The sequence below is a fragment of the Balaenoptera musculus genome, chromosome 4 (assembly GCF_009873245.2).
Source record: "Balaenoptera musculus isolate JJ_BM4_2016_0621 chromosome 4, mBalMus1.pri.v3, whole genome shotgun sequence".
Taxonomy (NCBI): Eukaryota; Metazoa; Chordata; class Mammalia; order Artiodactyla; family Balaenopteridae; genus Balaenoptera; species Balaenoptera musculus.
In genome coordinates this window covers 22,819,896-22,835,293 of record NC_045788.1, presented here as the reverse complement: position 1 = coordinate 22,835,293, position 15,398 = coordinate 22,819,896, and the positions used below count along the sequence as shown (strand labels likewise).

The following is a 15,398-nucleotide window of genomic DNA, read 5'->3' as shown; positions in this document are numbered from 1 at the left end:
TAATTGGTCACAGGCCTGGATGACATAACCCAGGGAGGGGAGAGAGTGAAGATCTGTAAGTGATCAACATTTATTTCCCATTCAACAATCCCCCCCAACACACACACAATGAATACATATGTACAGGAAAGTGGGGTTTGGGGTTTTTTTCCTAAATTATTTTACTAAATTACTAAATTATTTTGCTGATTTAAACATTCTAGTGAACTTATTCGAATGGGAAATGAGGTTTTTATTGTATATTTTATATAATTTATTATGTAAATGGAATACATTTATTATAACTTATACCTGGAGTATAGTGTTATACTACAAATTTGAGTTTTATATTACTTTTGTAAATAAATATAAATTATTATGGGAAAATATAAAAAGACAGTGATTGTGGATTCTAGTTAAGTGCCTGGAAAAAGAAATACTTTTTATTCCTTGGGAGTAATTCTTTTAAATACTTCATATGAAATTATGAATACTTCAAATGAAATAAAATACAACATGCTTTTCAAACTGTGCTGTAATAGTAGTTTTATTTTCTTAAATATTAAAAAAAATTTCAATTTGGTTTTATTTGGCAAGGAATGCTTCCTACTGGTTCTTTTTTTTTTTTTTTTTGATTTAGGGACTAATAGAGATGATAGTGTTTACATCCTGTGGCCAAATTTTGGTGTTATTTGGAAAGAGGGTCTTGGTGTTTCAAAGAGCTCAGGTTTTAAGAAAATGTGTAAACTCTACTTATTTAAGATTTAGATAGGGAGCTTCCAGTTTGAGATGATGGACTGAACACCTATTTTTAATCCCCAGCCCCTAAGATCGTAATGAAATTTTTTGTGTAAAAATATAATAAAAAATAAATCTCTTGAATTGCCATAAAACATGATAGAGAGATGTAGATTTTCCAAGGACTGGAAAGTGAAAGCTGGTGTGATTATAATGATGACAAGTGAAAGTAGAGAAATCCACATCCCAAAATATGCATGGGAGAAGTCAGATTTGGAAGCTGTTCTCGCCTGCACTGACATGGAGAGGCCCCAGGCTCAGAGTTGACAGGTGTAAAAAGCAAGAAGGAATTGGCAGGGGAGGTGCTGAGGGCAATGAAATGAAAAACTATCCAAGGAGTACCTGGGCCAGTGGAACCTTCTCAACCCTCCAGATCCACTGTCCCTACCATCCTGTCTCCACACACATAAAAATTACATGTTGTGGCATATATTAGTACTTCATTCCTTTTTATTGCCCAATAATATAACATTGTATGGATATACCACATTTTGCCTATATTTGTTCATTAATGATGGACATTTGAGTTGGTTTTACTTTTTGCCTATTATAAATACTGCTATGAACATTTGTGAACAAGTTTTTACATGGATATAAATTCTCATTTCTCTTGGATTATATACTTAGGAGTGGAGGTGCTAACAGACAAATTTCTAGAGTGGCTGTACCATTTTACATTCCCGCCAGTAAAAGGTTCCAGTTTCTCCACATCCTTGCCAATACTTATTCTCCATCTTTTTTTATTATAGCCATACTCGTAGATGTGAAATGGTATATCATTTTGGTTTCGATTTGCATTTCCTTAATGGTTAATGATGTTGAGCATCTTTTCATATCTTGTTTTCTTTTTATTGAAGTATAGCTGATTTACAATGTTGTGCCGATCTCTGCTGTACAGGAGAGTGACTCAGTTATACACGTATAGACATTCTTCTTTTTACATTCTTTTCCATTATGGCTTATCACAGGATATTGAATATAGTTCCCCGTGCTATATAGTAGGACCTTGTTTATCCATCCTGTATATAATAGTTTACATCTGCTAATCCCAAACTCCAGTCCCTCCCTCTCCCACCCCCTCCCCCTTGGCAATCACAACTCTCTTCTCTATGTCTGTGAGTCTGTTTCTGTTTTGTACATAGATTCATTTGTGCCGTATTTTAGATTCCACATACAAGTGATACCATGTGGTATCTGTCTTTCTCTTTCTGACTTGCTTCACTTAGTATGATAATCTCTAGTTACATCCATGTTGCTGTAAGTGGCATTATTTCATTCTTTCTTATGGCTGAGTAGTATTCCATTGTATATATGTACCACATCTTCTTTATCCATTTATCTGTTGATGGACATTTAGGTTGTTTCCATGTTTTGACTATTGTGAATAGTGCTGCTGTGAACATAGGGGTGCATGTATCTTTTTGAATTATAGTTTTGTCTGGGTATATGCCCAGGAGTGGGATTGCTGGATCATATGGTAGTTCTATTTTTAGTTTTCTGAGGAACCTCCATACTGTTCTCCATAGTGGCTGCACCAGCTTACATTCCCACCAACAGTGCGTGAGGGTTTTCTTTTCTCCACAACCTCTCTAGCATTTGCTATTTGTAGACTTTTTAATGATGGCCCTACTTTTTTAAAGATTTATTTATTTATTTATTATTTAATTTATTCATTTTTGGCTGTGTTGGGTCTTAGTTGTGGCACACGGGATCTTCGCTGAGGCATGCGGGCTTCTCTCTAGTTGTGGTTTTCTCTTCTCTAGTTGTGGCATGCAGGCTTCAGGGTGCGTGGGCTCTGTAGTTGTGGCACATGGACTTAGTTGCCCCACAGCATGTGGGATCTTAGTTCCCTGACCAGGAATCGGACCTGCATGCCCTGCATTATAAGGCAGATTCTTTACTACTGGACCACCAGGGAAGTCCCAGTGATGGCCATTCTGACTGGTGTGAGGTGGGTACGTCATTGTTGTTTTGATATGCATTTCTGTAATAATTAGTGATGTTGAGCATCTTTTCTTGTGGCTACTGGCCATCTGTATGTCTTCTTTGGAGAAATGTCTATTAAGATCTTATGCCCATTTTTTGATTGGGTTGTTTGTTTTTTTGTTGTTGAGTTGTATGAGCTGTTTGTATATTTTGGAAGTTAATCCCTTGTCTGTTGCATCATTTGCAAATATTTTCTCCCAGTCTGTAGGTTGTCTTTTTGGGTTTTTTTTTTTGTGGTTTCCTTTGCTGTGCAAAAGCTTGTAAGTTTGATCAGATCCCATTTGTTTATTTTTGTTTTTATTTCTATTGCCTTGGGAGACTGACCTAAGGAAACATTGGTATGATTTATGTCAGAGTATGATTTATGTCAGAGCATGTTTTGCCTATGCTCTCTTCTAGGACTTTTATGGTGTCATGTCTTATGTTTAAGTCTTTAAGCCATTTTGAGTTTCTTTTGTGCATGATGTGAAGGTGTGTTCTAACTTTATTGATTTACATGCAGCTGTCCGAGTCTTTTTTTTTTATTTTACTAGTATAAATATTTTATAAATAATTTCTGGCAGTTTCTAACCGATGGAATATATTGCACAATAAACCACCTCACATCTTCCAGGAAGAAAAAAACACTAAATTTGAATAGTAATGACATCACCCACTGAATTAGGACACAATTGAAATTTGCTTTAAATATTTCTTTGGGGGAGGGGATACCACACTTCTCAATTAAGAGAAACGTTTTTACAGTTCGGAGGTCTTTTGTGTGTGTTTTTTTTTTTTATCATGTCATGAATGCATAGGCACTGGGTTCTGGCAGCTCAGACTCCTTTCCGTTGGTTCTCACAAAGTGTGCATCTCTAGGTGGAGCAGATTGGTGCTTCAGTTGAACCCAAGTACCTTTCTCTTTGGCTTTTTTCTTTTTCTGATCATTTTCCTTCACACGTTTCAGGAAGCCATCTTAGCTCTTAGAGTGCTTAATTTGCTTCATAATCTCTTTGCAGGACTCTTGCGCTTAACTCGTTTGTTTACAAGAGTGCCAACAGCAGCTGGGTGACATTGTAGACTCTTCCGGTGTTGCCATGGCAGCATTTGTGGGGTGTTCCTTTTGGAACAGTGCCCATTCCCTTGATGTCTACAATATCACCTTTCTTGTAGATTCACATATTTGTAGCCAAAGGAACAACTCCATGTTTTCTAAAAGGCCTAGAGAACATATAGCGGATACTCCTCCATCCCTTTGTGTTGATCATTTTGGTGAATTACTAGAAGATGGCATTCTTGCTGAAAGGAAGTCTAAATATCTTCCTTGAAAAACTATTCCGATTTTTTGGGTCGTTGTTGTTGTTTTTTCTGTTGAGTTGTAAGAATTCTTTATGGATTATAGATACAAGACCCTTATCTGATACATGATTTGCAAGAAAATTCTCCTATTCTATGGATTGTTTTTTCACCTACTTGAAGCACAGAAGTTTTAAATTTTGATTATGTTTATCTATTGGTTTTTTTTTTTTCTTCTTGTGTTACTTATGCTTTTGGTGTCATATCTTATTTTTTAAAAAAAAAAAAAACATTGTCAAATCCAAGATCACAAAGACTTACGCCTATATTTTCTTCTAAGAGTTTTATGGCTTTGCTCTTATACTTAGATCTTTGATCCATCTTGAGTTAATTTTTGCCGCATGTGACATAAGGTTAATTTGTCTAATGTAACCCAAAAGCATATAGAAGATATGTGAAAATCTAGACATTTATTTTTATAACCTTTTTCAACCATTTAAATTTTTAAAATAAGCCTGGTTTTAAGTTTATCATTTTAAATTATTAGCTAAATTAGAAAAGTTTAACTTTAAGTTTTTTTAAGTTTAACAAAGCTAAATTAACTTTGGGTTTTTTTGGCCACACTGCGCGGCATGTGGAGCTTCCCCCACCAGGGATTGAACCTGCGCCCCCTGCAGTGGAAGTGCGGAATCTTAACCACTAGACCAATAGGGAAGTCCTGAGTTATTTTGTTTTTAACCCTCATTTTGTGGTGGGGAAACAAGCATTCCTGAACTATTTTTGTCAAGAAAAGGCACATCTCTTCTGAATGTGGTGACAGTAGTAGTAAGCCAAATGTGACAATGGAAATAGTTTAGAGAATGAAGAACAATAAAGTTTGTATTTGTTTTGCTCAGAAGCATGATCCCTTGTATACTGAGTTTGGCTTTTTTAGAAATAATTAATGATGAAATGCTAAAACCACAACATCTTATTTTATAGATATTCAGGCTCATGAAGCCATCAACACTTAAGCACAAAAGACAACAAAACATAAATAAGTTCAAAACCAAAAAAACCACTGAGAAAATAAATAAATTATTGTGCATCTGTCGCCACTCTCCATCTGCAGAACTTTTTCACCATCACATACTGCCACTCCATACTGATTAAGCAATAACTCCCCACTTTCTCCTCTTCCAGTCTCCAGTAACCATAGTTTTACTTTCTGTCTCTATAAATTTGACTATTCTAGGTACCTCATATAAGAGGGATCATAACAATATTTACCCTTTTGTGTCTGGCTTATTTCACTTATCATGTCTTCAAGGTTCATTCATGTTGTATCAGAATTTCATTTTTTTAACAGCTCAGTAATCTGTTATGTGCATATACCACATTCTGTTTATTCATTCATCTATTGATGGATATTTGGGTTGTTTTCACCTTTTGGCTGTTATGAATATTGCTGGTATGAATGTGGGTACACAAACATCTGTTTGAGACCGTACTTTAAATTTCTTTGGGTATATACCCTAAAGTGGAATTGCTGGATCATATGGTAATTATATGCTCTGTTTTTTGTGGAACTACCATAGTATTTTCTACAATGGCTGCACCATTTTATGTTCCCACCAGCAGTGCACGAAGGCTCCAGTTTTTCCACATCCTCCCAACACTTACTGGTTTTTTTGTTTTTTTTTTTAATAATAGCCATCCTAATGTGTGTGAGTGGTATCTCATTGTGGTTTTGATTTGCATTTCCCTAATGATTAGCGATGTTGATCATCTTTTTATGTACTTACTGGCCGTTTGTATATCTTCTTGGAAGAAACGTCTTTTCAAGTCCTTTGTCCATTTTTGAGTTGAGTTGTTTTTGTTGTTGTTGAGTTCTTTATCTAGCCTTTTACCTTTTAATGTTCTTTTACTAGAGGTGTTGTTCACTTAAATTTTAAAGAAGTGGTTTATAGAATTGGTTGCAGGACCAAATCTCCTATCTGTGTACTGCAGGTATTAGCTATTCTAAATTCTGTTGAATTTTAATGTAGACATTGATTGGGTTTTGGCATGCTGCTCCACCAGCCTTCCAAAGATCAGGCTTAATTTCTTTCTTTAAAAAAGTTAATTAACTAATTAATTTATTTATTTTTGGCTGCGTTGGGTCTTCGTTGCTGCGTGTGGGCTTTCTCTGGTTGCAGCGAGCGGGGGCCACTCTTCGTTGCGGTGCGCAGGCTTCTTATGGCAGTGACTTCTCTTGTTGCAGAGCACGGGCTCTAGGCACGCAGGCTCTAGCGCGCAGGCTCAGTAGTTGTGGCGCATGGGCTTAGTTGCTCCACGGCATGTGGGATCTTCCTGGACCGGTTTTATATGTGGTGTATGATTTAATCCTCACAGTGAGATGGGTATTTGTGTCTCTATTTTTCAGATCAAGGAAAACTGTGGGATCAGAGTTAAATGAAGTAAACTGCTGAAAATATATAGCTAATGAATAGTTTACCAGTGTTGATACTTAGCCACAGCTTTCTTCAAGTCTATCAATTCATACACTGAACTAACCGTATAAAACTCATACTGTAGTCTTGTATCTGTGTTTCGAGAATATGTTCATAAGCATTTAATAGTTGTTAAAAAATCTAGTTATTCCTATTTAGTTTCTTCCTTTAAATATTATCCAGGTATGATTGTAGAGGGCAAATTAGTCAAGTGATCCCCCCAAAACTACTGTGTGATTGTCTTATTACTCCCTTTTTAAAAAAGACCTAGAATTATATGAAAAACAATGCTTCATCCCTGGCTTTTAAAAAATATGTAAACACTGAGCTAAGGATTTTATTTACTTTAAGCCATTGTCCAATTCTTAACATAAATGTAAAATCCCACACACAACATATTTCTTTCAAAATAACTCTTGTCTCTAGCAATTCTTATTTATTTTGTTACCTAACTTGAACTAATTATGTAAATTAGGTGTGAGTAGCCATTTATGTCTAAATACACTAAACTCTAAGGGCAAATCAGCACAGAGTGGGCTTTGTGGGGAAATGTATGTAGCAGACAGGAATTGATGGATTCTTTTGAGAAATGAAATGACTTAGTCCAGTGCCTGGTACACACTTACCATTCAGGGAGGATATGCTCTTTACCACCATTAGCACCAGGTTATCAGGGTTATGTAGAAAGGTCACCAGGCTGGCCATGTGGAGGAGGGATTGAAAGGCCTCGCCTCTACGCAGCACAAAGGAAAACAGTTATATGGCTCTAGTTATATTCTTTTTTTTCCCTTTTCTTTAAAAAAAATGTTATTGAAATACAGTTGATTTACAGTATTGTATTAGTTTCAGGTGTACAGCAGAGTGATTCAATTATATATTGTGTGTGTCTGTATATATATATATTTTTTTTTTTCAGATTCTTTTCCCTTATAGGTTATTATAAGATATTGAGTATAGTTCCCTGTGCTATACAGTAGGTTCTTGTTGGTTATCTATTTTATATATAATAGTGTGTATATTTTAACCCCAAACTCCTAGTTTATCCTTCCCTCACCCTTTCCCCTTCAGGAACCATAAGTTTGTTTTCTACGTCTGTGAGTATATTTCTGTTTTGTAAAAATAAGTTCATTTGTATCGTTTTTTAAAATGTTCCTCATATAAGCAATATCATATGATATTTGTCTTTCTCTTTCTGACTTCACTTAGTATGATAATCTCTTGGTCCATCCACGTTGCTGTAAATGGCATTATTTCATTCTTTTTTATGTCTAGTTATATTCTGAGAGAGATTATGAGGGCCTGAACTAGGGCAGTGGGAACAGAGAGAAGAGGTTGAATTTAAGAGCTCTTTAGGACAAGACTTAGATTAGATTTGATAGAATTAGACTGATTAGATAGAAAGGGAGATTAGGATGAATCTGTTGTTTCTGGCTCAGGTGGTTGGGTGGATGGTGCCGTCACTCATCTAGATGAGAACTGGAGTAGGATCAGGAGTTATGGGTTGGACATGTTGAGTTCTCCTTTCTATTAATTAATATGGTATTGTGATGTATAAGGACCCCTTCCTGAGAAGGCTCGGCTGAGTGGAGGAAACTGAGCCTAAGGACTAAATCTATGTAAATAACCGAGGATATGCTAGAACCATTATTTTTCTCTTCTTTTTTAAAAAACTCTTTATTTTGGAGAATTTTAAATATAGAAGTAGATGATTCATATTATGAGCCTCCTATGTACCCATCTCTGAACTTAAGCAATAATGATGTCTCTTGTTTTGTATATACCCCTTCTATATTATTTTATTTGTTTATTTTTTATTTTTGGCTCTGTCAGGTCTTAGTTGCGGCACCCGGGAACTTTTGTTGCCGTGTGCGGGCTCTTCGTAGCGGTGCGTGGGTTTCTCTCTAGTTGTGGCGCACGGGCTCCAGAGCATGCGGGCTCAGTAGTTGCGGTGCACAGCTCTCTAGTTGTGGTATGCAGGCTCCAGAGCGCGTGGGCTCTGTAGTTGTGGCACGCAGGCTCTCTAGTTGTGGTGCACGGGCTTAGTTGCCCCACAGCATGTGGGATCTTAGTTCCCTGACCAGGGATCGAACCCGTGTCACCTGCATTGGAAGATGGATTCTTAACCACTGGACCACCAGGGAAGTCCCTACCCCTTCTATATTATTTTAAAGCAAATCCAGGACGTCCTATCATCTTCATCATATCTCAGTATTTATTTCTAAAAAGACTCATTTTTAAACATATCATTATTATACCTAAGAAAATTAGCAGTAATTCCTTAATATCAAATATCTAGTAAGCGTTCAAATTTCGAGTTGTTTCAAATGTCATGTTTTGTTTGTTTGATTTTTTTTTTAATTTTGTAAAATAAAATACAGATACAGAAAATCACCAAAAAGCAAATGTATAACTAATGAGTTACTTTAAGGCAAACACTCTTGTAACCATCACCAGATGAGGAAGTAGAACCCCAGAAGCCCCTCCATATGCCCCCATCCCCTCTCTCCCCTATAAATAACCATTATCCTGATTTTTATAGTTATCACTTCCTTGCATGTTTGATTAGTTTTATCACCTAAATGTGCATCCTTTGGAACATTTTAGTCTTGCTCATTAAAAACAAAAGTTGATTGTCTTTTATATATAGAATTTTCCTCTGTCCCATTGTTTTCCTATACTTTAGTTGTGGAAGGAGCTAGGCCATTTGACCTATCAAATTTCCCACAGCCTAGATTTCGCTGGTTGCATACTCACGTGCATCTCAGTATATTTCTCTGTTCCCTGTATTTCTGTAGTTTGGCAGTAAGATTCAGAGGCTTTATTAGACTGACGTTTGATCCTTTGGCTAGAATATAGATAGTAGTGTGTTCTTCCGTTAAAAGGCACATAACATTTGATTATCTCTCTTTTTATGATGTGAACACCACTGATGCTTAATGCTTGTATCTATTAATTCATTGTGTGTGGCTATTAGTGTTATTCTGTCACTTCTACTTCATTTACTACTGGCACTACTTTTATATAAAGACTCTTTCCCTCTTCTACTATTTGTTTACCTGAAGGGACAGTTTATATAGGAAAGCAGAATAAAGCTTGATCCCTTCCCTTTACTGACCAGTTTTCAGGATGATGAGTTTGTTTCTGTCTTCCTCCAAAGGTGAACAAGTCTTCCCTTTAAAAAATATCATTATAGGGACTTCTCTGGTGGTCGAGTGGTTAAGACTCTGTGCTCCCAATGCAGGGGGCACAGGTTCGATCCCTAATCGGGGAACTAAGATCCTGCATGCCACACAATGTGGCCAAAAAATAAAAAATAAAAATAAAAATATCATTATAAACTCATGAATGTAAATGTATTTGATGGGTTTCATACAATGCAATTATTATCACTATTGAAACTTAAATTGTCCCATCTTAGGTCTGTGGGAGCCTCTTCTATAATACTTGACTCATAAGTCCTTTTGATATGACCCTAGATGTCTTTGATAGCTTGTTTGTTATCTGGTGTGACAAGATGTTCCAAGTTCATCTTGTCCATTTCCTGCCCTGTACATGGAATCAGCCATTTCTCTAAGAAGCTCTGGTTTCCTTTAGGGTGAATTATATGTCAGGCTCCAGTTAGGGGCTAAGGATGCTCTCTGCTACTAGGTTGGTCATATTTTCTAGTCCTTTTAAATGGAGAGAGGTAAGATACACACCCACAAAGATACAGTACTTCATGAGTTCATATTGATATTTCCAATCCAAATCTTATTAAACCTCTTCTCCATTACATCCCGATCCTCTTTTTCCATTCCAAGAATCTTGATCTTTAAGGACGTTGGGGATGAGATGTTAGAATTAATGTATATGGTAATTACTCATTGACTTTATCCCATATTACGTGCTCAATAGTCCCAAATAATAATACTAATATAACCATTAACGTGATTATTCAAAACATTAAAAAGTTTTTTTACATATGCTCTCTCCATTCTCTCCCCATTTTTATAATAGTCATACATAATAGTCCCACAGTATTTGAGCATTTGCCTATTTAAATACTATACTGTCTGCCTCTTAGCCCTCATTTTGTCTCACGTCTACAGGTAACTATACATAAATACTCACAAGGCCTTAATGTCAATGTTTCTTTAGTCATTTTGATTGTCTAAGTCAGTTATGCTGGATACCAAAATCCTTGGCTCATACTTTCTTTCAAATTCTTAAATATATTAATTTTCTTCTAATGTAACAATTTGCTGTTGAAAAATAGGATACTCTCTTTTTCTAGATACCTAAAAAGTTCTTTTTCTTTGAAATACAGCAGTTTTCCTAGAATGTTTTGGTATTTGTCATTCTAGGTTGATAGTCTCTTTTTTCTTTTATTTCATGAACATTTTCTTGACTTACTTAGCATTTAGTATTCTGTTCCCTTGCCTTGATGTTCTTCTTCAGATACTCTTATTGTCTATATATTCTTTGCCTACCTCCAATATTTCTACTTTTCTCTTGAATATCACTTGTGGGAGTCATACGGGCTAGATTGTTGCAACCTCTTCAGTCTTTGTTGCAGCCTCTTGCACTCAGCTGGTACTGAGAGGTCAAAACTCCTTCTCATTTCAACTGCTGCTCCCAAATTGGCCTGTTGTGCTTTCTAGCAAATTCTTGTTGCCTATTTTGGGCTTATCCTGTTCTGAGTTCCATTAAATGCAGACTCATTGAATGTTTCTTTTTCTGCCCACACAGACACTACTGTGTAGGCCTTTTGGCTATTGGTAGTTTGTATTCTGGCATTTGTTGAAGGTACTTTGTCATCTAGTTTTGTTGTAAATGTTGTCAAGGGGTTCAGGTTTTGCTGCCTAGTTGTTCCATCAGTTTTTATGTGGGGATTTGGAGAGTTTGAGAACTATGCTGCTATTGCTGTCTTCCCAGACTCCCCCATAACGGGTGTGTGTGTGTGTGTGTGTGTGTGTGTGTGTTTACAGTCTGTATGAATCAGAATTTAAATAAATTGATGTCTTTTATAATCTGTAGATTCCCCCTCTGTATGTCGCTCACTCTTTCGCTCCTCTTTTCCCTTACAAATTATTAGTTGAAGAAACCACATTATATGTCCTGAAGAGAAATCCTAAAGATTTTGCTTATCGCATCTCTCTTGTATAGTTTAACGTGTTCTTCTGTCCTCGGTATTTCCTTCAAACTGGTAGGTGGAGCTGGAGTCTTGAACAGATTCAGCTTCCATGATAGGTTGTACATTCAAAAAGCAAACAAAAAACTGGATGGGCCAGCTCAAGGAAAGCAAACAATACAGAAACAGAAGCACTCCATTTGCAAAGTTGACATTGAAGAATAGGCAAATCTATAGAACCAGAAAATAGAATAGTGGTTGCCAGGTACTGGGGGCAGGGAGGTTGAGGAATGACTGCTCATGGGTACAGAGTTTCTTTTTAGGATGAAGAAATTAGGTTGTGGTGATGGTTGCATAACTTTTGAAAACCACTGAATTGTATACTTTAAAAAGGTGAAGTTCATGGTATGTGAATTGTATTTCAATAAAGCTGTTATCTTGTAAAAGGAAGTTAGATTTGAAAAAGAAGAGAGTTACCTAATTCTCTGAGACTGGTAGGAAGTAGAGTTGGCTTGGGTACACGTGCTGATAAGTTTGTAAGTGACCGCTCCCACTAGCTGTAGACTAATATATTCAACTATCTATTGAATATACCCATTTGGATGTTGTATAGGCATGTCAAACTCAACATCATTGCTTCCCGATAGAATGTAATACAAGACACATGTAAGTTTTAATTTTCCAGCAGCCAATTTAAAAAGTAGATGGAAATATGTGAAATTGATTTTATATCTGTTATTTAATCTAGTATATCTAAAATAATATATTTCAGCATGTAGTTAATATAAAAATTATACATGAGCTCTTTTACCTTCATTTCTCATGAAGGTCTTTGAAATGCAGTGTGTATTTCACACTGACAGCATACCCAATTCAGACTTGGCACATTCCAGGTGTTCAATGGCCACATGTGGGTTACACCTAGAGTACTGGACAGTGCAAATGAGAAGGTTCATAATGGAATTCATGAATTCATTCCTGTCTCCTTGATCTCAGTAAATGACCCCTCCTTTTACGGATCATTGTCCTATTTCTTCTTCCTTACAATCCACATCAATCAATCGTTTAGCTCCACTGATTTTCTTTCTTTTTTTTTTTTGGCTGCGTTGGGTCTTTGTTGCTGTGCGTGAGCTTTCTCTAGTTGCGGCGAGCGGGGGCTACTCTTTGTTGCGGTGCATGGGCTTCTCATTGTGGTGGCTTCTCTTGTTGTGGAGCACGGGCTCTAGGCACGTGGGCTTTAGTAGTTGTGCCTCCCGGGCTCAGTAGTTGCACAGTGCGGGCTCTAGAGCATGCGGGCTTCAGTAGTTGTGGCGTGCAGGCTCAGTAGTTGTGGCGCACGGGCTTAGTTGCTCCGCAGCATGTGGGATCTTCCCAGACCAGGGCTCGAACCCATGTCCCCTGCATTGGCAGGCGGATTCTTAACCACTGCGCCACTAGGGAAGTCCTCCACTGATTTTTATCTTTAACATTTTTGCAAATCCATCTCTTCTTATCCAGTCCTACCAGTTTCCTGAATTCCAGGACTCAGCATTGCTTGCCTGGGCTATTACAGTAGCCTCTCAACAGGTCTTCCTGTTTCTGCTTCTGCCCTTCGTAAGTTACTCTGCTGCCAGAATCTCTGCCTCACTGAAAATTTCACCAGGCCACTCCCCTACTCAATACCATTTAGTGGCATCACAGTATTTCAGTAGTAGTCTGTGACCACAATGAGTACTACACAGATGATTGGGAATGTGGGAAAAAGAAAGTAGACATCTGTCCTTATTCTTCGGAAAAGTACATTTAGCATCTATTTCTTAATGGACATAACACAGTAGAACATGTAAATAACTTATAAATGAATATAATTATACTGATGGAATATGATAAAGTCTAGGTTCCTTTGCATAGCAAACTCCCCATTTCCCCTTTCCCTCCAGCCTCTGGCAGGCACCATTCTACTCTCCGCTTCTGTGAGTTTGACTATTTCAGATAACTCATGTAAGTGGAATCATGCAATGTTTGTCCTTCTGTGACTGGCTTATTTCACTTAGCATGATGTCCTCCAGGTTCATCCATGTTGTCACATATGGCAGGATTTTATTCTTTTTTAAGACTGAATAATATTCCTGTGTGTATGTGTGTGTGTATGTGTGTATATATACACACATACACACACACACCCCCCACATTTTCTTTATCCATTCATCCATCTATGAGTTTTCCATATCTTGACTATTGTGAATAAAGCTGCAATGAACATGACCGATATATCTCTTTGAGATCCTGATTTCAATTCTTTTGGGTATATACCCAGAAATGGGATTGCTGGATTATATGGTAGTTGCATTTTTAATTTTTTAGGAACCTCCATATTTTTTTTCCATAGCAGCTGTACCATTTTTACATTCCCACCAACAATGTGCAAGGGTTCTATTGTAATTTCTCTACACTCTCACCAACACTTGTTATCTTTTTTTTTTTTTTAATAATAGTCATCCTGACAGGCGTGAGATCATATGTCATTGTGGTTTTGATTTGTGTTTCTCTTATGATTAGTGATGTTGAACACCTTTTCATATACCTGTTGGCCATTTGTATGTTTTCTTTGGAGAAATGTCCTTTGCCTATGTTTTAATTGTGTTATTTGCTTTGCTGTTGAGTTGTAGATGTTTCTTAGATATTTTAGATATTAACCACTTACCACATAAAGGGTTTGCAAATATTTTCTCCCATTCCATGGATTTCCTTTTCATTTTGTTGATTGTTTTCACTGATTCTTATTCAGGAAGACTTCCTCCAGTTAGACTAGATATCCCTCTTCCCAATTCCCATAGAACATTGTGAATAACTCTGACTTGGCACTTACGTTATTATATTAGAATTATCTTTCATTATATGTCTGTTTTGTCTCTCTTCCAGCCTCAAGACTCATTGAGGGAAAGGATTTTGCCTCAGTTATCATTTTTGTACTTCTGGTCCCTAATACAGTTCCTATTATGTAATTGGTACTCATATTAGTAGAACTAAACTGCACCTCTGAAATTTTAATGATTAAGTTATCAAAGGTTAGACCTAGGCATTAACCTAACTTAAGATAACCAAAGATGTAGACTCGTTATTAATACCAGTGACCTCTGATTGAAAATTGAGTAGATAACTGAACCTGAGAATAGTGGTACTTTTAATTTTAGGTGGAAAAAAAAAAACGCTGTAGCATACATAGAATACAAAATGATAAGTATTGAGAATATAAACTCTGCAAATGCAGAGTTTTTGTCTGTTGTTTTCACGGATCTTCTCCCAGTGTGTAAAACAGTACCTGGCACATAATAGTAAATAACTGGTCAGTAAATATTTATTGAATAAATGAGTGGGCATAGAAAAGCACTCTAGCTTTACACTTTATTAGGCTTTTAAGGCAAAAATTAAGTTTAAAACATTTCCTTATCTCTAATTCAATGTGAAATTTATCAAATTCCTGTCTTCTCACATTATTTTATGTTTTGTAAAGGAAATCTCTAATAAGTATAATGGAGTATAATTTTTTTTTCTCTTTTAGCAAACGAAGCAAAAAAGGAGATAAAAATGGAAAGGGCTTGAGACATTTTTCAATGAAAGTGTGTGAGAAAGTTCAGCGGAAAGGTACAACATCATATAATGAAGTAGCTGATGAGCTGGTGTCCGAGTTCACCAATTCAAATAACCATTTGGCAGCTGATTCGGTAGGTAGATCATGCACTTGACATTGACTGTGATGAGTGATGCAGCAGTGTACCTCTCTGGGTTGTCTGTGTCAA

General features: G+C 36.6%; 1 protein-coding gene across 10 annotated transcripts in view; it reads left to right on the top strand.

Moving 5' to 3' along the window:
• Positions 1 to 15,398, top strand: part of TFDP2 (transcription factor Dp-2) — a 174,309-nt gene that overhangs the window by 135,615 nt on the left and 23,296 nt on the right. For all 10 annotated transcript variants that reach the window (XM_036849902.1, XM_036849899.1, XM_036849897.1 and 7 more), the window contains one exon: positions 15,161 to 15,323. In XM_036849902.1, coding sequence (XP_036705797.1) covers positions 15,161 to 15,323 — 163 coding nt within the window. The remainder of the gene's footprint in view (positions 1 to 15,160; positions 15,324 to 15,398) is intronic.